The sequence below is a fragment of the Cebidichthys violaceus genome, unplaced genomic scaffold (assembly GCF_023349555.1).
Source record: "Cebidichthys violaceus isolate CVI_PGR_0920_01 unplaced genomic scaffold, fCebVio1.0.p SCAF_65, whole genome shotgun sequence".
NCBI lineage: Eukaryota > Metazoa > Chordata > Actinopteri > Perciformes > Stichaeidae > Cebidichthys > Cebidichthys violaceus.
In genome coordinates this window covers 967,738-989,996 of record NW_027176872.1, presented here as the reverse complement: position 1 = coordinate 989,996, position 22,259 = coordinate 967,738, and the positions used below count along the sequence as shown (strand labels likewise).

At 44.1% G+C, this 22,259-nt stretch overlaps 1 protein-coding gene across 8 annotated transcripts in view; it reads right to left on the bottom strand.

The window, feature by feature from the left end:
- ubr5 (ubiquitin protein ligase E3 component n-recognin 5) overlaps positions 1-21,868 on the bottom strand; it is a 30,807-nt gene extending 8,939 nt beyond the window's left edge. For 4 of the 8 annotated variants that reach the window (XM_068734539.1, XM_068734541.1, XM_068734542.1 and 1 more), the window contains exons 1-40: positions 21,653-21,868; positions 18,047-18,091; positions 17,831-17,912; positions 16,492-16,568; positions 14,850-14,969; positions 14,025-14,304; positions 13,726-13,885; positions 13,335-13,484; positions 12,305-12,516; positions 11,958-12,074; positions 11,737-11,847; positions 11,313-11,467; positions 11,159-11,200; positions 10,867-10,984; positions 10,534-10,718; positions 10,255-10,364; positions 9,666-9,778; positions 9,350-9,496; positions 9,099-9,210; positions 8,823-8,977; positions 8,535-8,732; positions 8,152-8,362; positions 7,705-7,831; positions 7,425-7,576; positions 6,813-6,908; positions 6,435-6,558; positions 6,191-6,288; positions 5,755-5,912; positions 5,156-5,247; positions 4,873-5,019; positions 4,547-4,665; positions 4,259-4,385; positions 3,995-4,124; positions 3,603-3,763; positions 3,183-3,422; positions 2,810-2,933; positions 2,448-2,559; positions 2,169-2,300; positions 899-1,156; positions 524-792 (exon numbers count right to left, since the gene is read on the bottom strand). In XM_068734539.1, the coding sequence (XP_068590640.1) occupies positions 524-792; positions 899-1,156; positions 2,169-2,300; positions 2,448-2,559; positions 2,810-2,933; positions 3,183-3,422; positions 3,603-3,763; positions 3,995-4,124; positions 4,259-4,385; positions 4,547-4,665; positions 4,873-5,019; positions 5,156-5,247; positions 5,755-5,912; positions 6,191-6,288; positions 6,435-6,558; positions 6,813-6,908; positions 7,425-7,576; positions 7,705-7,831; positions 8,152-8,362; positions 8,535-8,732; positions 8,823-8,977; positions 9,099-9,210; positions 9,350-9,496; positions 9,666-9,778; positions 10,255-10,364; positions 10,534-10,718; positions 10,867-10,984; positions 11,159-11,200; positions 11,313-11,467; positions 11,737-11,847; positions 11,958-12,074; positions 12,305-12,516; positions 13,335-13,484; positions 13,726-13,885; positions 14,025-14,304; positions 14,850-14,969; positions 16,492-16,568; positions 17,831-17,912; positions 18,047-18,091; positions 21,653-21,714 (5,628 nt within the window). In that variant the 5' untranslated portion in view covers positions 21,715-21,868. The remainder of the gene's footprint in view (positions 1-523; positions 793-898; positions 1,157-2,168; positions 2,301-2,447; positions 2,560-2,809; positions 2,934-3,182; positions 3,423-3,602; positions 3,764-3,994; positions 4,125-4,258; positions 4,386-4,546; positions 4,666-4,872; positions 5,020-5,155; positions 5,248-5,754; positions 5,913-6,190; positions 6,289-6,434; positions 6,559-6,812; positions 6,909-7,424; positions 7,577-7,704; positions 7,832-8,151; positions 8,363-8,534; positions 8,733-8,822; positions 8,978-9,098; positions 9,211-9,349; positions 9,497-9,665; positions 9,779-10,254; positions 10,365-10,533; positions 10,719-10,866; positions 10,985-11,158; positions 11,201-11,312; positions 11,468-11,736; positions 11,848-11,957; positions 12,075-12,304; positions 12,517-13,334; positions 13,485-13,725; positions 13,886-14,024; positions 14,305-14,849; positions 14,970-16,491; positions 16,569-17,830; positions 17,913-18,046; positions 18,092-21,652) is intronic. The other 4 variants (XM_068734544.1, XM_068734547.1, XM_068734540.1 and 1 more) reach the window with 3 other exon arrangements.
- Between the last annotated feature and the right edge of the window lie 391 nt (positions 21,869-22,259).

Sequence of the window (22,259 nt, the reverse complement as noted above, 5' to 3'; positions counted from 1 at the left end):
AAATGTGTAGCCACGCTTAGTTTTCCTGGTATTTCTGTACAGTTGCAGATAAATATCAGGCTACATTTAAAGAGTTTGAGTCCAGTGGTGGCTGTTTAGGATTGTTTCCGACTTGTGTGTTCCAAACATTTCCAATAACTCCAGAGTGTTCAAGTCCAAACTTCCAAATGTTTTGAAAAAAAAATAGATATAATCTTCCAAAATACACATTATTTTATAAAACCTTCAAAAACAACATTTTCAATGTGGTCAAAAAACTGCCTTCCAGCTTGTAGCACACAGGCTATTCATTTAAATTGAGGATTTTCTGTTTTCGCTGATGACATCATAACCTTTGCCGATAGACATTTGAAGCTATATTCAAAAACCTCAGTAGAAGCGTTACAGCCCTGCATATAAGATAAAACACAGATATCACTAACCTCTCAAGATGCAGAATTTGGGGGTTGTTTTATACAACAATCTTATACTCAATTAAACCATTCATCCAATCAATTCACCACACGACGGCCGTGTATCTCACCTGCAGGTTGACAGCATCCTGGTAGGTGAGCTTTACAGCGGCAGGGTACTGTGAGTAGACTTGTTGGTTGTACTTGGGAATCAGACTCATGAGGTCTGAGATCTGCCTTATGACAATGCTGTAGGCCCGGGCCAGGCTGCTGGCAGATGTCAGATAGCTGCTGGAGTTGCTGGCCTCCAGGGCCGCCGCCGCGGCAGCCGCACTGGAGCTGATCGCACTGGAGCGACGCAGGTTGGTAGGGTCGATGTATATCAGGCCTGTGGAGCTCGCTGTGAAAAAGACAAAGATCATTACAGGTACGATCAATACGCACCGTTATCACCTGGAACCGCAAACCGTCAAAAAAAAATAAAAGAATCCCACAGCTCCACTGACCAGCAGGTGTTGAGGAGCTGGAAGGAGCGCTCCCAGTGGCCCTCTGGCTGGGGGTGTTTCTAACCGCCCACTGCATGGAGCGAGGAGCCTGGGCTGCACTGTTGGCATGGGAAGCGGTAGTTGTCCTTTCCAGCGGCTCATCCAACAGGAACGTCTCCTGGTCGACGTCGTCGCTCTGACTGCTGCTGCTGTCAGAGTCGCTGGAGTCATTGGACTGGGAGTCGTCCTCTGAAAAGAAGGCAGGGACGCTGCTGGCACCTTCAGGGGCGGGGGGGAGATGGGATGAAGAAAAAAAGATGAAGGTTTAATGGCTTTGTGTTCATCTCATCTCCCTGTCTTTTGTCTGTCACATCAGATTTATCCAGGCAGGAGTGCGGGTTAGTGAATCACACCACTACAAGGCCAAACAACACTAATATGATGGTGACAACACTGAAGTCAAAACAACAGCTGCAGTCTCTGTTGATCACCTTTTGCTAAATAACATAGGACTTCATTTTCATGTTTGTTTTTTTTAAAGATTGGAAATCTTTGAAAGAACAGCAATGTCTCAAATGTACTTAATATTCTAAACAACACCATCATTAGTAAGAAATAGACATTTTAGATGACCAAGGAGAAGAAAAACATCACACCATTTTGGAAAGCTACAGGTTGATTAGTGAGTTATTTGGGTGAAAAGGACAACACTTGTGGTGAGTTTAGGTTAAAAATGACAGACACAATAACGGTGGAATGTGAGAAAGGGACGAACTGAAGGAACTCTCAGCAGGAAACTGTGTATGCACTTTGCAAATTCACTCTTGCCCTGACATCTGTATATGCATTGAAGTAAAGAGGAGCTCCTACCAAAAATAGGAAATGCCAAGGACACCCTACTGCCTGCGAATGAAATACATGGGGTATTCAGCCAGGGACCTTTTTTCTGCTGTATCATTAGCTCTACAAACATAAAGCCCCACAATTTCAAATTGCTGACTGTGAAGCACCAATGATTTTGTGAAGACTGCATTAGTCTGCAGTTCAAGGAAAAATGAACCACAGTGCAGCAAAACAGAAATGCAATTTCTATTTAGTAAGCAGTTGGAGCCTCACAAAGATTTGGAAAGATTTCAGTTTAAAGAGGTCAATAAGAATGTGACCGCATTTCCACCAAGAAACTAAAAAAAGAAAAGAAAAAAAAAAACCAGTGCAGTTGTATGAAGGGGGACTTAAAAGAAAAACTAAAATGAAATCTAAACTGAAATGTTAAAAACAGCTGTTGACCAACCTGCTTCAGAGCCAGCTGTGGCTGCTGTGACGACACTCCTGCGGCCGCTAGCGTTATCCTGATTGCTGTGGTTACTTTCGCTGTCGCTTTCCGTTTCAGCCGCTGCCAGAAGATCCAGCTCCATGTCGCTTCCTAAGAACAGAGGATGACAAACAGATGCTTCACTCGCTGTTGGGTGCTTTCAGATTCAAGTTCACGAAACATTATGAATAGTGTCATTAATTCCCTTGCATTCATAAAAAAAAATAAAAAATAAAATAAAAGTAGGGCATGTCTCACCATCTTCGTCGTGCTCATCATGCTGCCCTTCTGCCTCCGCATTTTCCTCTCCCTGTTCCTCTTGGTCGTCATGATGGTCTTCCTCACCAGCTACTCCTTCTACAACTTCAACCTAAAAAGACAAACAAAACAGATCCTAAGAGAGAAAGCTTGAGGCAAGACAGAGCTATTGCCCCTCTCACATAAAATGATACAGTAATAGGAAAGGAAATTAAAATATTCATCCAAAACTCAGTGAAACCATGCGGTGTAAATAACAGTGCAGGCTCATACTTTCTTGGAAACTAGTCACTAATATACATGGGTTCACTTGCATGCAAAGTTCATTAAGGCCTTAATGATTTTATAATGAGGCTCCCCACCTCTTCCACATCTGCTGACACAATGTCATCCTGCTCCTCATCTCTTCCTCTGACAGGCTGAGACTGGCTGCTGCGCCGAGGCTGGGGGTTCCTGATGATATAAGAGGCAGCTGTCTGACTGGAGCTGAGGGGGGGGGGGAAATGAAGCACAAGACCAGAAGTCATTATAGCTGGTGAATAAGAAAAATCAAGCATCTTCTGTTGCTTTTGGTTTCCTCTCTCAAAGTCAAAATCTAAGTGAATGACTCAATGATTTCAAATGTTTCCCCATCTTTGCTTTGGCACATTAACACGGGGCTCTCACCACAACTAACTGATACAATATGAGCACATTTCAATCTTCCATAACACAGTGAAAATAAACCCAACGGACCTGCTGGACTGGTCGGGTGAGGGTCTCGGAGGCAGCGGCTCCACAGAGAAGAGCTCCTCGCTGCCCTGAACGGCGTCTATGCTGGTGCTGGCCAACGTGAACGGAGCAGTGGGTCTCGCTATGCCCATTCGCACCGGCACAATCAGCGACTCGGCTACATTACACAGCTCCTCCACAGCGTAGGGAAGCAGCGCTTGGAAAACCCGGCGACATTTCCCGATGGGCTGGGGGATGAAGTTGCTAGGTGAAGAAAAAAAAAAAATGAACACCAGTCAGAATATTAAATTAATTAGCAATAAAAAAAAAGGGCGTGTCTAATTAATGTCATTGTGTAGTCCCAATTGTGTGGTAGAATTGAGCGGATTCTTACAGCCTTAGTCTTAAACTTTACTTGAAAACCTTAATGAAGTGTGTTCTTACTTTTTCTTCTTGGATGAGGCCATCTCCACGCTGAGGATGACGAATACCCGGGCGACAGAGCGCAGGAACCTCCTGGTGACATTGACTGCCTCTTCTCTCCGGCCCGGAGTGTACTTGTTCTGCAGCTCCTTTACTAGTGTACCCAGCAAGGTGTCTATAAACTAATACACGAGAACAAAAAAAAAACACGCACTGATGACCAAAATACTTACAAATGCACGGGCGTGTTAACAGCTGAACTGAAGGAAATGCATGAGTAGTAATATTGAGGTGATTTTATTTAGTGTTTTAACTAAAAGAATTATTCAGAAATGGAAATTTTGTTGACCGTGGCGTCAAATAAGTGAAGTCGAGGAGGAAAACAATAATCTTGTTGCTGACACTGGACTTACAGTGATGTCAGGAGCACACTTGACAATGAGGCAGTGGGTGAAACAGTCAAGACGAATGGTGCCACTCTGCTGATTCAAGTAGACCTGCTCTTCAGGCAGGAGGTGGGCAATTCTGCTGCTGGCACTAAGTCTAGGAGATGCATAAAAAAAACACAAAACTTTAAATACTTGTTGCATTTTTTCAGTTCTTTAAGCACACTTGGTGAAGCTCTTCTCACCAACCACATTCTACTGCTGTGGGTGTTGGTTTGCAGTGAGACTTACGGGTCTTTATTCTCCTGAGAGCCAAACATGATCATAGACTTCAGGGCGTTCCAGTCCTGCAGGACCCTCTCCAGGGCCAGCTGAGCAAAGCGGGGAGGTTCTAGATCGTGGTCTGGCATATCAGAGTCTGAAAGAGAGGAAAGAAGAATGTTGTCATACATCAGATGCCTCTGAGGAATAACATTTTAAAAAGATCCGGCCTAGATCTAAATAATCTCGTGTAAATGTTGAGTCGTCTGCACTGATGGTATAAAGTTGGGTACTGTGTGAGGGGGATCCTGAACCTACCCTCTGCATTTGCAGCCTTGCGGTTCCTGTCTTCTCTGATGCGTGGTGGTCTGTACTGACAGTGCTCAACGCTCTGCCTGGCAACAGTCTGCACCAGGAACAGTAATATATGCTCTCCCCTGCAGATGGAAATAAAAATCGGTCAGAAATAGCACTTAAGCCTCGCTTGCACAATATCAAGTATCTTCCATGTCAAAATAACACAATCAAGCTGACTTAGCCGGAAATGCCTGCAGTTATTTGCCAATTATTAAGGACACAAAAGGTATAACACTACTGTGGGTGAAGTGGAGATTAAGGCCACACAGAGATCAGAGGGGTCTTACCTGCTGTTGGGTGTTGTGACCAGGTTGGTTGTTGTGAGTAACCTGTACAGCAGATCCAGTCGGGCAGCCTTCTGGCCGGCGATCAGCGTCTTACACTTACATTTCTCCCAACAGTCACAGTATGCTGTGGGAGAGGTCCTCTTCAGCCTGGGAAAGAACGGAAGCAGGGTTAGGATCATACGTACGAACCTGGTGCTGAACGCAGGCGATGAAAAGCAACGGTAAGAAGGATGTAAACCTTTTACAAAGATCTAATGAGGCCACAGTCAGAACTGGGACTTACTTGCAGTCGTGTCCTTTGTGACACACCCTTGCACACTCAGTGCAGCAGCAGAGGGACTCCAGCAGACCGCAGGTCCGACACTCAAAGATATCCTACACGCAAAGTCATTGTGATGAAAAATGTGAACTTTCAAGTGAACATTATACAGGGTTCATACACAGCTATACAAAAACATTTCCATGACTTTTCAATGCCAAAACTTTCTGGGTTTATTTATTTTTCCATAACTTCTCCAGGCCCTGAAATCGCCATTTTTCAAATGACCGTATGAACCCTGATTATACTTTAAAGAGATTAACAAAAACTGTCTCCAAAATTAGTGAGGTTCCACTTATGAGACGGGAAAAAAAACAAAAAAACGAGGAGTCCCTGAAGCTGACCTGGCAAGCAAGTAGCAGTAATCAAATAATATTTTGATGGCCGTTTCTTTTTTTTGGCTTATCGAGTTTTCGTCTTTTAAACCTTAGAATTAAGAAAGAAATTCCCCATCCTTAATAGACACTGGTTACTGGCGCTATAGAGTGGGCCACAACACGTCACATTTTCCTGATGAGTGCTTTTCCTCTTATTTCAGTGTACTGATATCCTCTAGGTCTGACCTGGTTAATGTGCTCAGCTCCAGTCCAAGTGAAACTGCAGGTGTCGTTGCAGCAGAGAACATAGAGGGGCGAATCATCTGGGTTGGTCCCCGAAGGGCAAATCATTTCCATGAACACAGAGTCTGCATCCTCCTTCTCCGCAATGCCCGGGTCACCCACTGTGTTAGAAAATATGGAAACAGGAGGAATGCCAGTTATAACATGTAGTTAGCGCTTGTAAGCAGGGCAGCTAAATAGGTCAGGATTCACATAACTCTCGGCTAACCTCCAATGTCCCAGCTGTTACATCACCTACTTAAAATGACAGATTCACAAAAAGTGATGTTCTTCACAGAGGTGGTGGCTGGTTGGTCATGCAAACTTCAGTATAATGTGCATGATACTAGGCGGGCATTTAAACACAGGTTTGCAACAGAAAGGTGACTTATTAACATACCCTTGGCCATTTTCTGAGCAGCCTCCAGTACAGCGATGGCTGCTGGGTAGGCTCTCCCACTGACTGCCAGCATGAATGGGGTCATTCCACGGGCATCCCTGTCAAACAACGGCAACAAGGACATACATGAGGGACAGATAAACAGGCAAAAAAAAACACAGAACCGCAGATAAAGACAAGAAAGTGCATTTGTTTTGTGTACAGTAAGCACTGATAAGTAGTATATAGAAATAAAGACACGTACTTGGCAGAGAGTAGCTCCCGTAGGCGTGGCCTCAGCACAACACTGTCACACATCAGCTTTAGGATAAGGTGGGCGTTGGCCTTTCTGTCTTTAGATTCAACCACAGATGGCTCAGTGGACGGCCCTGTTCAAAAGGAGAGGACAAATCGATATTATATACCATTTATGATTCTAAGAAGGTTTTGAGTACGTGGTGTGTTCACACTAGAAAAGTGAAAACAAAAGTATACTATATTAAATCTTAGGAAAAACATTGATGTTTCTTTGTGAAGTAGTAGTTATACGACAGTATGTAGTACATGTGTAGAATCAGTATGTAGAATGGGTTAGGGTCACAGCTCCTTCTCGCTCCTCCTCTGTGGTGAAGATGTCGTGTACCTGGTATGGTGGAGGTGCTGGGTCCCTGGCTGGTCCCAGTGGAGGCGGTGGTGAGTGAACCCACAGCTGGTGCTAGAATGAAGTCAATGTCACCGTCTGTTGATTAAATAAAAACGCTGTAGATGTAGATTTCAATTCAGTTAAGAGCCACGCAAAGTATCATTCAATCAGGCAAAGTAGAGTTAAAATCATAATTACACAAACATTGCAGAACAGTTGTGTAAGGCCACCTTCAGACTGACAACTGTGGCAAAACAACTCAAGAGTTTGCACTGGTGTGGGTGGGCTGTTACAAAGTATCAGTGAGAAGATTAAATACAAATTCAGAAGTCGAGCTTTAAAGTTTACAACACACAACATGGCAGTTTACGCTCATTCGGTCAGGATTGTATAGCTTTGGAAATCTTTCACACCCTCTGGACTGCACCGTGGCAAAAGTAGAGAAAGGATCAAGTTTTTGGCTGGAATACCTCGTAGTGACACCTCCACTGTACTAAAGCGATGCTTTCATTTACATTGTTGTTTTTTGTTGCAAGCTTTGTCTGTCTGAAAGGGTTCTTAGACGCAGACAAAGATTATCTAAATTTGACAATCTGGTACAGATGCACTGACCAGGGTCCATGGGTGGGGGGTCAGGGACCCAGCTTGGTGGGGCAATGGGTGGGGACACGGGGTCTTGGTGGTCGCTGGATGACGGGCCGGACTCATGACGGCCGAGACCTGCAGCTCTTAGAGACCTCCGCATCATCTCCCTCAGACGAAGCCTGGTGATAGCACAAGAAAATAAAACATGACTCTGAAATTAAAACCAGCAGTGACATTTGAGTTTCCATATTAATAGACAACATTGGATGGAAAAAGATTCCTTTCTTATAGGAAGCCGTTTATTTACCCTCTGCTGCTGGAGGAGCCGGTCCTGTTCCCAGAACTGTTGCTGGAGACCACAGAGATGGCGTTGGCAATTGCCTCCACAGCAGATAGACGCTCTGCAAATGTGTTTCTCTCCGACCTTTCAGCTTCTGGAATGAAACAGCTTGGTCACTTTGCATAGAGAAGAGAGACTTGGGGAAACAGGCAAAGTGACACAGCAGCAGACTCCAAAATAAACATTTTGTGTTTGGAGAAAAAGTCATTTTCTTCCATTTTTTATTTTTTTTATTTGACATTTTCTAATAAAGATGGCAAAGTCCAAAACTGAGAGACACTGGGAAGAAACATGTGACTGTACCAAGGAAATCAAAATAAACTCCTTTTGAGATCAGACTCAAATATTAAAACGATTTACTATGTTGATGTTGGACCTAGCTCTCCTGACATCGTCTCTGAAGCAGCAGCTTACCTTCCTCCTCTTTGGTCTCCTTGTTGCTAACGGGGAAGCACACAGAGACGGCAGCATGGAGGATGTTGCGGTTCCCATCGCAGCGGTGATCCAGAAGTGCCCCGAGGGCCTGGCTGCCCTGATCCAACAGGAAAGCCTGCTCAAGGTTCACCAGGTACTGCCGGCAAGCCTCGTAGTCACAGCGCAGCACGTGCTGCATCAGCGTCTGTTTCTGAAGGGCACAAAGACGACGATGCGAGTACTGATTATGATCGCTCATTTGAACGTTGATGTTTTACTGCGACTTTCAGACAGATTTATGGGTAGGAAGTGATAAAAACCACCGCACTAAAACAGATTGTCTTCTCTTTTTTACATCGTATGTATAAAAAGGATGTGCTTACCTCGACAGCCATAATAATAATAGCAGCTTTCTTTTTAATTGTAGAGTTAGAGGGGAGGTTGGCCAGAGAGTGCACCCCCATTCCCAGGCTGTTTATAGGTGGCAGGTCCAACCAATCAGGATCACGAATTCCACCCATGCAGTCTTTAGCCATCGGGTAGATTGTGCCATTTCCATCTCGAAGGATGATGGGAGATTCCTGGGAGAAAAATAACATTTTATAATTGTATATACTAATGCGTGTGCAAAACTGCAAAAAACACGTCACATATTTGGGAGATTATCTCACCTGTCCTGCTGTAAAGATGGCCACATTGCGCTCACTCTGACCCAGGAAGGCCAGGTTACTGGTGGGGAAGTTATTCTCCTGCTCAGCTTTGCCTGTGGCCAGGTCAAAGATACAGTACCTCACCCAGCTACCAGTTTTTAGCACTGCGTGAACTCCTGGAGGACGGAAAGATGTTTAAAAAGGTCAGACATACAAATGTACAGAAAACTACAAAAGAAATCTATTGAAAGACTATATCACATATACTCTGACATAGAAAAGAAGACAAAGACTCACCTTTGGAGTCAACATTCACGGCCAGAATCTCTGCCTTTTCTGGGATACAGAGCTTTTTAGGTGTGCGCTGAAAACAGTCGGGAACTTTAGGAGTCCCACCGGTTTTAACCACCTGTCAGGAGCAGATTGAAGGAGACGAAAAGTTAAGTCGATATAACGTGAGGAGGAGAGATGCTCACACCCGCACAGCTACATTCACAGTGAACTCTAAATACTGAGATGAAGAAACTTGGATCAATTAATGTCTATACCTGCAGCTCGTCTATTCGGAGGAGCCTGCAGTCCTGCAACAGGGATGATGGGTCTGAGTCGGCGGGAGCAGCAGTCGTCTGGTTATTCATGCTGCTGGATGTCCCTGGAAACTTCACAGCAACATACGCGCCATCCACTTTCAGCACCTAGGACATAGCATGAAGGTAATTAATACGTTGTGAAATGTCACGACAAACCAGAGACACGTGATTGATAGCCATGGACTCAATCACCAGCTTTGCTTACTATTCAAAGATGTTACCACATTTGTAAACATTGATCTTCTATGCACTGCCACATCTCAGATGCACCCACCTTTCCCACAGGGACATTTTTAACGTCCTCCACAAACACCACCTCCCTGAGCGGCCACTGCTCCTCGTTCACCTTCTCCTCCTCTTTGGGAGCCGGGGTGGAACGCCTTCGCTCTGCAAGTAGCGAGGCATACTAACGGTTAGTGCTTTGATCACAGAATAATCAGATAAGGCACCTAATTGGAATCCACATCTAGTGACTACAAAGAGTTTGGCATCAAACACCTGACTAGGATAGTAAAAAATAATCTGGTGACCAGGTGGACGAGGGAAAAGGACTTATCAACACAGACCGCTAGCTGTGGGGTTCATATGATAAGGGGAGGTAAAAAAACAAAAAAGGCAACCAAAAAACACCCCAGCTGGCCAAACACAGGAAAACAGGCAGAAACCCCCCCCCCCCCCAAAAAAAAACCTTGCTGATAAAAGCCTGCGCACCATCTGTTTCAAAGTCGAAGGACTAATGAGAGCGCAGAGTGAGGAAGAAATTGGTTCTGTGCCTGGGAGATAGAGAGGAAAGTTGAGAGGCGAGTGTTGTTGTGAGAGCTAGAGGTCAAGAGGGAGAGACGGAGATAGAGAAGCTGACATACTGTAGGGCAGCGAGGCACTGCTAGCTATGGAAGAGGTATCACTGCAGGTAGATGCCGGGGAGGGAGGGGGGCCCATCTCAGTCTTCACCAGCTCTGGCTTGCTCTCCGTCCTATGGATTAAGTCAAAAAAATTTGAGTTATACTATATCTACATTCTGTAACCACGGGCACTGAAGTCCAAGTCTTCCAATTGTGGTTAAAAGTGTAATGAAATAAGATTATGGAAGACCATTCATATACAAAAATCGACAGCTTTTTTCCACACAAAATTAAACTGACTTGATTTCCTGGGTCTTGGTGGTCTTCTCCATGTTCTTGAGGCTCTCTGGTGAGCGCAGCTGGAACCGACAACTGTCGTTCATGTTCCAGACGGACTCCAACAGGACGCCCACTTTGGGAATCCCAGCATTGACAGAAAAGGCCACTGCGCCGGCATGGTAGAGGGGGTTGTTCCTCAAGCACACCTAAGGACGGGAAGCGTAAATTGATTTTAAACAAACCGCAAGACTCATATTGAGCTCACGCCAGGACTTTAAAACAGAAACAGAAGAGGTGCTTAATCCAACGCTGATATACAAGATAATAACACGCCCAAGCAAACGACTGTCTTACCTGTGTTCCCACGGTGATGTTTGGTATCGAGGAGATGCCAGCGCTGGACTTTGGCTTTTTGTTCTTGGCTCTGGCCTTTTCAAGCATCTTCTTCCGTTGACTAAAAGGCACAACACCCCTGCAGACAGACGACAAGCAGTGAGACATTCGTACCTTTCTCCGACACAAACCGTTCTTACTTTTAATTGACAAAAGACATCCATATTGTAGCCTCTGCTAAATGTCACATTATAGCATGTAACGCAGAATCTTTCCCCATCAATAACCCTGTGAAAGAGAAAAGTGTAATAACCTATCGTTTTGCGTGTGACTTTGATGGACACCCCCGCTACACCTGGCAGGATAACAATGTTATGGTGACATTCGTGAGGCAATGTTATTGTTAAAAACATAGAATTACAATTCCGTTCAATGTGGTTTAGTGTTAAAACAGTTTTTCTTCTCACCACCAGTAGAGGCTATTCTCCAGCTGTACACACGTGTAGAGCGCGCAGCAGTGCAGCGACACCATACGTTCGCCCTGCAGCTCAGGGAAAGCCTGAGCACTGTGCTCCAGCTTAGAGGCCACTGTGCTCAGTGTGTCGTCCACCCAGGTTGCCACCTATAACACACACACACACACACACACACACACACACACACACACACACACACACACACACACACACACACACACACACACACACACAAGTTAATGGATAATTCATTAAATATTTGTAGTGCAAGGTTGGCTGATTAGTCACTATAGAAACATATCTTTAGGCAAACAACATCTTCTGGTTACACAACTTATCCTGTGGTCGAGTGCTGCTACCAAGAAGGAAGCAGAGCACCTGTGTTCTCATGTCAAGGGGAGCAACCATAGTCTACCTTGTTGGTCTCTGTGGCTACAGTGGCTCTGATGCTATTGGCAGACAATAAGGTGATCTTCTCATTGGCCAGGCCCAGGAAGGACACACGCGGGTGATGAACGGAAGGATTCTGATGGAACAAATGACAGAAAGGTGGAATAAACTACCAGTACTTTCTAGCCATTAAGCATGCTACGACAGTTTTTGGGTAATTCCATTCACATTGGTTGAATTCTCCACCTGTGCATTCCTGTAGGGTTCAGGTTCGCTCCACTTCCACTGATACAGCTCTCCTTTGGAGCTGACCGCAACCAGCTCTGAGAACATGGCTCCGATGCTCACAAACTTCACACCGTCCTAGAAAGGAAAATTAGAGATCTCAGTAAATGTCAGGTAAAGCTAAACTTAACCCTAATCGTCCAATGAACTGAATCTGCTACTAGCGGGCGTCAATCAAGTTGCAGCAACATTTCAAGAAGGAAAACAAAAGTAGTCAAAATTCCACATGCAATGTCGCAGTAAAAGGTTTGTATTTCTGTGTTTTTAAATAAACATTAAATCGACATTTATGTCTGGGTTCCTCCTACCTTGTCGGGCCACCACTGGAGCTCCTCTCCCAAGGAGACGGGGCTCTGGACCGGGATGCTCTTCTTGTCCAAGCTGGGCTCACCCTCGCGGCTGGTGGAGCCTCGCTCCGTGTCGAACGAGGCCCCATCCAGCCACCGGCGCTCGCGCAACCTCAACACGGACTCGCGCTCGCGCAACAGCTCGGAGTCGCGCTCTAAGGGAAGAAGGAGAACTGGTATGCAATAAGGTCACACCAGTGGGATAGAAGTAAGCCACTCTCTGGGAAAGACCCGTCAACATAGTTTTAAGGATAGAGAGAGAAAGATACGATTCTTTAGAATCAAAATTGCAGTGCTGAAGATTGAGTGGGAGTCTAAATTATACTGGTGGGTGAGTCAGTTTGCACGCTTGTATTTTAAAGTGTGAGGTAGAAGAGGAAGTGGATGGACAGAAAGAAAGAAAGCATGCATGTGGGCTAAAAGTGGGCTAGGTAGGTTTTTAGAATAGACTGCTTTAAAAGGGTCCCTGTTAAGACAGGTGGGCCTAGCGGGCCTTTCTCAGAGAGCTCACAGTATGCACTACAGCCATGCAGCACAACACCAAACATTTATAGCCAGTAACACCAAACACCCGTATTAGAAATCAAGCTAAACAGACTGAAGAGAAAATGTACAACAAGCTAAAACCATTGCATCAACATTAATATTTGTGAGACAGCTCAAGTATACATTTAGCAAAGAGGAACATTTGTATTTTCTTTACATTTGCCCGACAGACATTTTTGTCCAAAAAATAATAATAAATTACTCAACTTCTTACCCATGGCAAATTTATATATATATATATATATATATATATATATATATATATATATATATATATATATATATATATATATATATAAAAAATACTACACTGCCTTGCTTTTGCAAATTGTATGCTGTTGACTTTTCTTTTAATAAGCCATTAAAGCCTCCATCCTCACAACAAAAACAACCAGAGTCACCGAAAGCCTTTCCTTCACTAGTCAGAAATGAGTTGTCGAGTTACCTCTGGAGGATCCCAGGCGAGACAGTGAGGAGCGTCTAAAAGAGGGGTAGCCAAAGTAGCTGATGTCCTCAGAGAACATAGCATCAGCATCAATGATCACACTGGGATGGGCCGAGTGGATGTCTGCATCCAACAGGGACATCAGGTCCTCTGCGTGGGACCAAGGAACAAAAGGATGCAAGGTTTCACTCACAAAAAAAACACACTTATTATTTTTATGAATTCAACAAATGTTGAGACCATTACTAATCATAATTAAATCATTTCATAACTTTATTACTCTTCCACACTAGCCTATTTGTATTATATATTGAACTGCTGCTAAACCTGAACTCTTAAAAAACACAATAACATCACTTTATATACGCTGTTGTCCTTTTGTTTGACAAACCTCCAGGGAGGTAGGACTCGCTGGCTGTGTCGTCTCCATCATCTCCATCTTCATCATCCCGGCTCAGCAGGTTGTTGACGGCGAGGTTGACATCCAGGTTGGTCCGCTGGAGTTCTCTAATGATCACACTCCTGGACTTCCCCTGGAGGACTACCTGGGCCTGGCGGAAAGGACACCAAAGTAGAAAACACATTTATCGACACTCGCTTGTGAATGCAGATTAGCGGGTAAACGTGCGCCGTTAACTGTACAATTAGTTTTTTAGATAGATATAGACACACACGCTGAGAAGTCGGTACCTGAGTGATGAGTTCTTCAGGGATGACAGAAGCTGGTATGACCGGCTGAGGCTGGCTACCCAGCAGGCCCGAGCCGCGATCCCTCCCTGTACGAATCACCCTGGTCTGTCGGCGGGAATCGCGAGCTGCCGTCGATGACCTCCCTGACGTGCCTCCGCCCCCGCCACTGCCTCCGCCCCCTCCTCCTCCGCTGCTGCCACCTCCAGCTCCGCCTCCCCCTGCTCCTCCTCCACTGCCACCTCCTCCGCTGCCTCCATTTACGCCAGAGCTCCAGCGACTCCTGATACATACAGTGCAAGGCCATGGTCAGACACAACCGCCAAAAAAACCCCACCATCTGACTAACAGAGCAGACTCAACACACACACACACACACACGTCTGGGTTAGGAGGGATTCATTGACTTTGTGACAGCGGAGACAGGGCAAGACAGACTAATAGGGTTTCACAACAGCACCATTTACAGGAAGGGAGAAATTAAATAGTGAGGATTCCTAATTTAATCAGGCATTATCAGAGAAAAAAGCTTTGACATAGTATGATGAGTACAGTCTGGATGTTTCAACTATCATTTTGTTTCTGTTCAACATTAAACTGTAAGGATAAGCACCAAAAAGGCCGCAAATTTGGCGGAGTCGTTGAACATGGCCATGCTCTTTGGTGGACACATTTTATTACATTTCACAGCAGCCTGAAGGTCTCTCTTCAGAATGACGAACGGTGTGGGGAATACACCCCCGATCCGCTGCAGCGCGAGCGCTGTGCTCTCTAAACACTGAGCTTTCACAGGACCGTTTTGTCTCTGTCAACCCTGCCAGAACTTACCCAAGGGTGTTGCCTGCCAGTCTGCCCAGTGTGTCAGAGCCAGACAGGAACCAGGGCGGATCACTAGTCCTGCCTGGCCTGGAGCTCCTTCCTGTCCCTGAACCACTGCTCAACTTTGAACTGGAAACAAAAGATGGGAGATCAGTTACAAACCTACAGAGGTCCCACACAGAACCAAACGACCTCATTTTTGACCAGGGTTAACAGAAAGTACATTTACCCAAGGTCTGTATAATTTCACCCCTTGGTTCGGGGTTCTTTTTCCGTTTAATATTACATTGTGAAAAAAGGTGGGGGGGTATTTTGGAGACTAGCATGGCAACACCCTTGGGAATCAGAATTGGCTGCAACTCGTTCCTCATTCAAGACTTTCCTCTTTTCAAAGTTCTTGGGGTTTTGGGGCTGCAACTGCTTTCTCCTATTTCAACTTTCTATATAATGGAATGCCTTTAACCAAAAGTAGTTTACTTGAATATTCTTAACTCATGTGCTCTTAATATAATTGGTATAAATGGTGTTTTGCTGTGGCCAGGGAACTGAATTATGACCATTTGGCCAACGTTTCGAATAAACAGGGACTACAGTGACACAAAATTTAGACAAGTCAAATAAAATAACAAATCACATTAAGTACCAGATTGTGATGGAAGACAATGGGATGCAGAAATGGGGATTCAAATTATTCAAATGCAATACATACAAACAGCAAAATCAGACAACAAGCTGACACAATCCCAGAGGATAATAGACCGTGTTCAGTGAGCCGACAAAACTTGCCAAAGACGACCTGCCACACTATTTTCCATCGGCTTCCCAGCAGCCCACAATGGTGCAGACTGAAAAACGATCACAATGTGAAAACCACCTCTTCTGTGTCTGTGGCAGGGAGCAAAACGTGTGCTCTGCAGAAACGTTTGGAACAAGGAGCTCCTCAGGCCTTTACAATGTGATTCACATGCATATTTAGCAGCTAGAGGGGCCTTGAAAGCTCTCAAATCACGGTTGGATGTTGTTCTGCTGGCAGGACATCGACAGCTATCAATGAGACATTCATCAAAAATAAATACTCAGAGCCAACTCAAAAAAGAGCAGCTAGAGGAAAAAAAAAGTGTTTTAATTAAATCGCAACCATAAAGGCAACTGGCTTTTAGAAAGTTACACAAACGAGTTCTCTTGCCGTTGGTCGTTTGGTGTCAAGATTGGAATAAAACCAGAAGTATTTTTAAAAAAACAAAAATGTCCCTGGAATGCATCTAACTTTAAAGAAGAAAAACAGCTCTGTGGTAAGAAAGACTTAAGAGGCATCATCAACATAACAAGCAAACCCCAAAGCATCCCCCAGTCACCCAGCTGCCTGTTGGGAGGACTCCTGTTGGGAACAGGCCTGTGTTTTCAGACACACGTCTCACTCCTGCTGGATTGAAATCTTTGCAGCGAAGAGCCCGAGTATTATTCTCCAAGTGAAATCATGTCCGACGGCTTCATACTGGGCCGAGCGGCGTCGCAGCAAACCACCGTCAGTGAGCCCGAGCGTGTTCAGCGCGTCTTGCGCTAGACGTCTCCCCAAGCAATCTGTTTTCCAACTCGGTGCCAAAGCTAAAACAGTTTCCGGGACGGATCCCATCATAAAGAGGTCTCTCACCCATCGCTGCCATCCGGTTTGCTGAGCTCCAGGCGGTCGGGCTGGACAGCGAAGCTGATTCTGCAAACGCGTCCATCCTAAAAGAGATGCATTTATGGTTTTCAATGTCACTCATTTGACTAATAAAAAGGAACTCTTTGCCCGTACTGTAATGTGAGGGCAAATTATCAAATTAGGAATTTGAAACGTATATCAAGACAAACATAAAATAACATAAAGCCAACAACTCAAAATCCTTTTGTCTTTCACATCTTAGTCTATATGTCAGTCTGAGTCTACAGGCAAATTACTGCTGTGCATATCAGTTTATTTATGTCAGAGGTGCTGTATACGGGAAGATATAATTCATTACTTAGATTAGACTTTAAGATTAATACACTACTGTGTGCGTTACTCATCCAGAACACACTTCCACCTGCATGCCCCAGTTTGCTGACATTTCTGTCAAACGCTCAAATAAACAAAGGCGGTGAATGGCTGCATGCCTCTTCAGTGTGTCTGTAGCCTCGCTCAAACCTCACTAGCCTAACTGAAGTTCGCCTGGGAAGCAGACGAATCTGCGAGCTCGTGTTTATTTGCTCTGATGCTCCTGGCCCCCCTCCGCTTTGGACAGATTCCAAGCAAGTTCTGACGAGCCGATCGCAACAGCTTATCTAATATGGGGGTGCGTTTCAGACGAAGATCGCAAAGACGAGCAACGTTCAAGGAATTTACTAAAACAACCAAGATGGCTGCAGCTGATGTGGAACTTTCTGTTGAAGCCGCTATCTCGTCACTGTTGAACGAACTGGGACGGATGTTTTTGCTAAAAGAAGAAGCTTTCCTTGAGAAGAAAGCTGTGTTTTCTGTACTTCTGACAGGATCTGGCAACATTTGAATGCACTCGTTTACTATATTGAGGCTCATCTCTGCCTACTCTAGTCTGGTTTCATTGGTTCCTTACGCAGCGCTGCATCAAATGTTTCGTTGCTGATTGGTTGTAGGTCTATCCAATGGCGTCCAGGGTTATTTTGGTCTACGCACATTGATAAGACCTCTTGGAAATCAAAAATGAAATGAGAGGTTCCAGATTAATGTGCGATTTGATTTGGCGACTGGGGTGGTGTCCTGAATACAATCAACACATCAAATCTATCAAATCCAGTCCACCTATGAAATAAAAGAAGCAAATGACCGAGTGTTTTATAGCAAAGTCAGAGCTCATGTGATAATAGTGACCGGGTTTCAATTGAAATCTCCATATTATACTGAACTGTTTTAGTGGGCAATGAATAAACATTAAACATCTCTGGATCAAGTGTTTCATCAATGCTAATGATGTAATGTCTCGTAGCATTACCTCAAGGAGAAATCCGGCGTGGTTTGGACCAACAACACACTGTTTTAGAGTGGCCTGCTCCAGCAGACTAAGGTGTGGATGACTGCATTAGAAAAGGGGGAAAAAAAGAACAAAGACAAATGAGACGATATAGAGATTGATTATGAAACAGCGTCCCGTTTACAACAATTGATCAAATTAGACAAAAGCAGTGTTCCAATGTGGACACAAACGTACCTGTTGTAGCTGTATTTGTTGAGTTTCTCCGAGACTTCCCGGAGCCTGAAAAGAAGATGAAGACTATATTAATCCAAGTGGGACCAGTTTAAAAACCAATTAATGCAGATTCATGTATGCAATTCAGAAATGCAGGGCTGGAATATAGTTTAAAACATGAACCACTGATGCGCAAACCATGTTTATGTCATCATACTTAACCGTCAACGTTTCACCCTAACGGAGAGCATTAAGGTGCATTTCAAATGGCTTCAACTCGTGTGCATCTTTTCTATTTAACTAAAGCGTAGGCATCCCAGGACATGTAGAACACATCACTTAAACAAACATTCTGGAACACGATTGGCAAACAAATATGAGGCAAATTGGGATTACAGCATCTGTTCCACTCGACAGTATCAAATGATTCCATGGTGACAAAATGGCTTAAAAGAGGGGATTGCTTTGCTTGCCTCATCAGCTGTGACATATGGTTGACTAACGACAGGATATCAGAGCAGAGGTCACAGTCCAGAGTGGGTGTGAAACTCTAATCTGGTGATGCCAGTATTGAAACCTCTGAGGAAAGTGTACAGAAGCATTTAGCTCTGGTTATCGATGACAATGTCAATTTTCGGAGTAATGTTTTTTCACCGTTAGATTTGAATATCAAACACAAAAATTGCAGTACCCATGACCCTTTAGTGGCTTTTGCTATGGAGAAGGTGAAAGCCAGAGAGGCCCGTCAGAGATATTTAAAACACTTTGTCACGGCATTAAGTCACTGCATTGATCCACAAGTAATCCAGAATCCAAAAGTGAATTATAAAAAACTGTTTCTAAAGTTATAAAAAGGATTTTAAAATAACAGAATATGTTCAGTAGTTGGACGTAGTCTCACTATGATGCTCCTAGTCTTTTTTATCAATTTAACAATTAGTTTGGGGGTTTTGTTTTTCCTGAAGATTGTCTCTTTTTTTAATACTGATGAATCCGTCCAGACTGTTTCATGCTAATCCTTACCATGAAGTATCATATCTGCCACTGACCCAATAATGTCCATGCAGAAAACGAATAGGACTGCTACTTCTGAGACCCCTGCCACCCAAAATATCTCCTCCCACCTCACTAAATAGTGCAAAGCAAGTGTCGAGCCAAAATAACACAAAGGGCACCGAAATATACCCCAAAACTATACATTCAATTATTTGTGAAGGATTTCTATTTACCGAACATGCTTAACCACGTATGTGGTCTGAGATGTATTGTATCCTGATTCGTGTCTAGTGTCAAGACACATACATCAACTCCTCAACCCATTTGTTCCATGCTGTCATCTTGAATTTATATTTCTGCAAACCGTTTCCTCCACATGTGGTCTGTCATTACACACAGATATAGAAGCACTGGGGCACTTGTAGTGATGAGTGACCGAACTGAAACTCAAGAAAGAAGGCAAGAAGGCAAAAACTCATCCTCAGTGCTAAATGCAAATGCAGTGCAGTTAAGGATCATGTGTACAATTTAAAACACAATTTACATGTTAATACCAGTTGTAAGTCTAAAGATACGATACTATAATGATTACACAAAAAAACAAACATTCAAAAATGTTGTCCACGTCCAGGCATACAACTTAAGCAGAATGTAAATCTATTCCACTGCTTGATGAAGTGTGCCCTCCTTTGACAAACGTAAAATAATTTAAAGATAATAATAATTTAGAAATTGTCTGAGATGCAAATGGTAAAAGGTAGAACTCTGCTCACAATACAGAAGCACATTAAGAGCCCATGCAGCAGTCCACACACTACAGGGAGGTAAGAGAAATGTACTCACGCAGCATCCAGGTCAGTCATTCGCTAACCCACCCATCAAACAAATGGCACCACTCTAGCATGGACAAAAAGTCTACCCGCCCCAATGACCGATTTAAAAAAGTCTCACTAAAGCGCAGCAAAAAACGTATTAAACATCCATTGCGCTACAGGGGAGGAGCTACTTGCAATTCCACCGTGCTAAACTTATGTGTCAAAGCAGACCTCAGCTAGGTCAAGCAAACCACTGGCATGTGGTTGAGGAAATCTGACCGGATGTTCATGCCAGGCAATCGCTTCAAATGAGCCAAGCTGGACCAAGCCTTTTAACTTCAGATAGAGGCACTTATCTGCTTTGACAACTGCAAGTTCCTTCATGGGGAAGAGAGAGGAGGGGGCCTCCCAGCAGCACATGGTGACTGTATCATGCAATGGCATGCATGCCTGGGGATGAAACAGCCATGACCCCTTTAAGGAACCAATGGTCCAAAACCACCAGGATGTTTGAGTGACTTTTTCCAATAACCAGCAGAGTAACCAGGCTTTCCTGTCAATCAAACCAAAAGCTGGGCCTTCAGAGTTAAGATAGTACACCAACCTGCAAAAAGTATTCACATACTCTGAGCCTATACCCTGTTCTTAATCTCAAGGTCATTCTAAAAACACTTCTCAACCTCTTTAAGTAGAACAGCTCATTATTCAGTTCAATGTCAATGGATGTTATAAATAGGTTTATCATAAATCACATGTTCTGCAAAAAATACAGGTCGCACACAATTTCCTGGACATTTTGTCCAACTACTGCTGTCCCATTATCTCTTCAGTTTCAGAATGTTCCTAAAGAAACTCCATTAAACGCAGTGTGATGCATGCCAGCATGCCACTACTAACAATATTGTGTGCAATTGAATTATCTGTCCCGAGTATGCTCTAGGTATTTGGGTAACAGTGAAGAAATGAAGTGTGTGATCACGTGAACGCTGATGAGTCCAGCATCGATAACAAACACTTTATAAGCCTCGTCTGGTCCCCTTACTAAAGTAGATAACAGGATTAATGTGAATGCAATGTTGCTAACTGTGCCTCACTGCATATTTTAGATATTTATCTCGGTACGCGATGTTCAAACGGGACAATTGTGAAAACATTATTTCCGACGTTGCTAGCAAGTAAATTGTGCCGTTAAACGTTCGAATAATACAATGCCACAAAAGACCACGAAACACAAATATTTGGCTTTGTCAAGAGCGTGGCAGCGAATTAGCTTGCTAGCATTAGCAGCTAGTTATCCGTTAGCTGACGTTAGCTACTTCATTGATCATGATAATCAACGAGGCACCCACAAAATAAACACTGACACACGTCAAAGGAGTGCATGTGTGATTTGAACACGAAAACTCGTATCTTTTCAACAACGTTGTGTTTTACGACCCTTATTTCCCTCTCTTTTCCCCATCCCCCAACCCGCATTGTCTATCTCAACTTTGACTGTGAGCCAATCCTTCCAGAGAAGCAAGGAAACAGCCCGCTAGTGTTAGCTTACGTTATTCGTACGATGGCCAGTTAACGGGTTAGCATCGAGCTAGCACTGGACCGACTGTTTAGGTAGCAGCAGGCTAACGAGGATTGTTCAAGATGCCGGGCCTTGTTTCAACCCTGGGGGGGGGGGTCATTTAAATTATTTAAACCCGACTGAACACGCATGACAATGTCAACATCGGTCGTAATGACAATATCGAATACTATATACCATACCCCGCACGTCAGTACAGATTAAAATGCTTCTTTTCCACGGGCCGCAACAAAATACCTGTCATTGAGCTGATCCTCAGTCCCCGGCAACGGGTGAACCACGAAGTGTATAGATGTCATGGGGTCAATCCAAAATCACACACAGACGTGTGAACGATGTGGAAATTGTTGTTCTTTCGATTAATGTATATATGTGGATTCATAGGAATCGTTTAATGGCGAAAACCCTCGAGTTTAGATCCCAGCCTCCTCACCCACATGCCGCCATCTTAACTCTAGCAAGCTTCTTCTCTGTGTGTTGATTAGTGCACATGCAACCACTCCGCTGGTTGGACCCCGAGCACAAACAGGAAATGTGTTAAATTGGACGGGATTGGCCTCAAGAAGAAAGGCAAGACTACTGTAATAACAAAATACTACACTTTCACACTCCAACGTCTTTGTTCTCAGCCAGTTCGGCCGATGCGTCTATGTTTGTTTGCATTTTCATGCACCTGCAGTCATTTCCAGGTCCATTATTGTCCCACAAAGGCCAAAGAAAGGATTAAGTATTGCGATGGACAGGACTCTCTACCAGCTAAGACAATAGCCTACAATGAAAAAAAAGCTGAGACGATAGGATTTTAGATACAATAGTGATCTTTTCGGGTTCTCGTGTCGAAAGA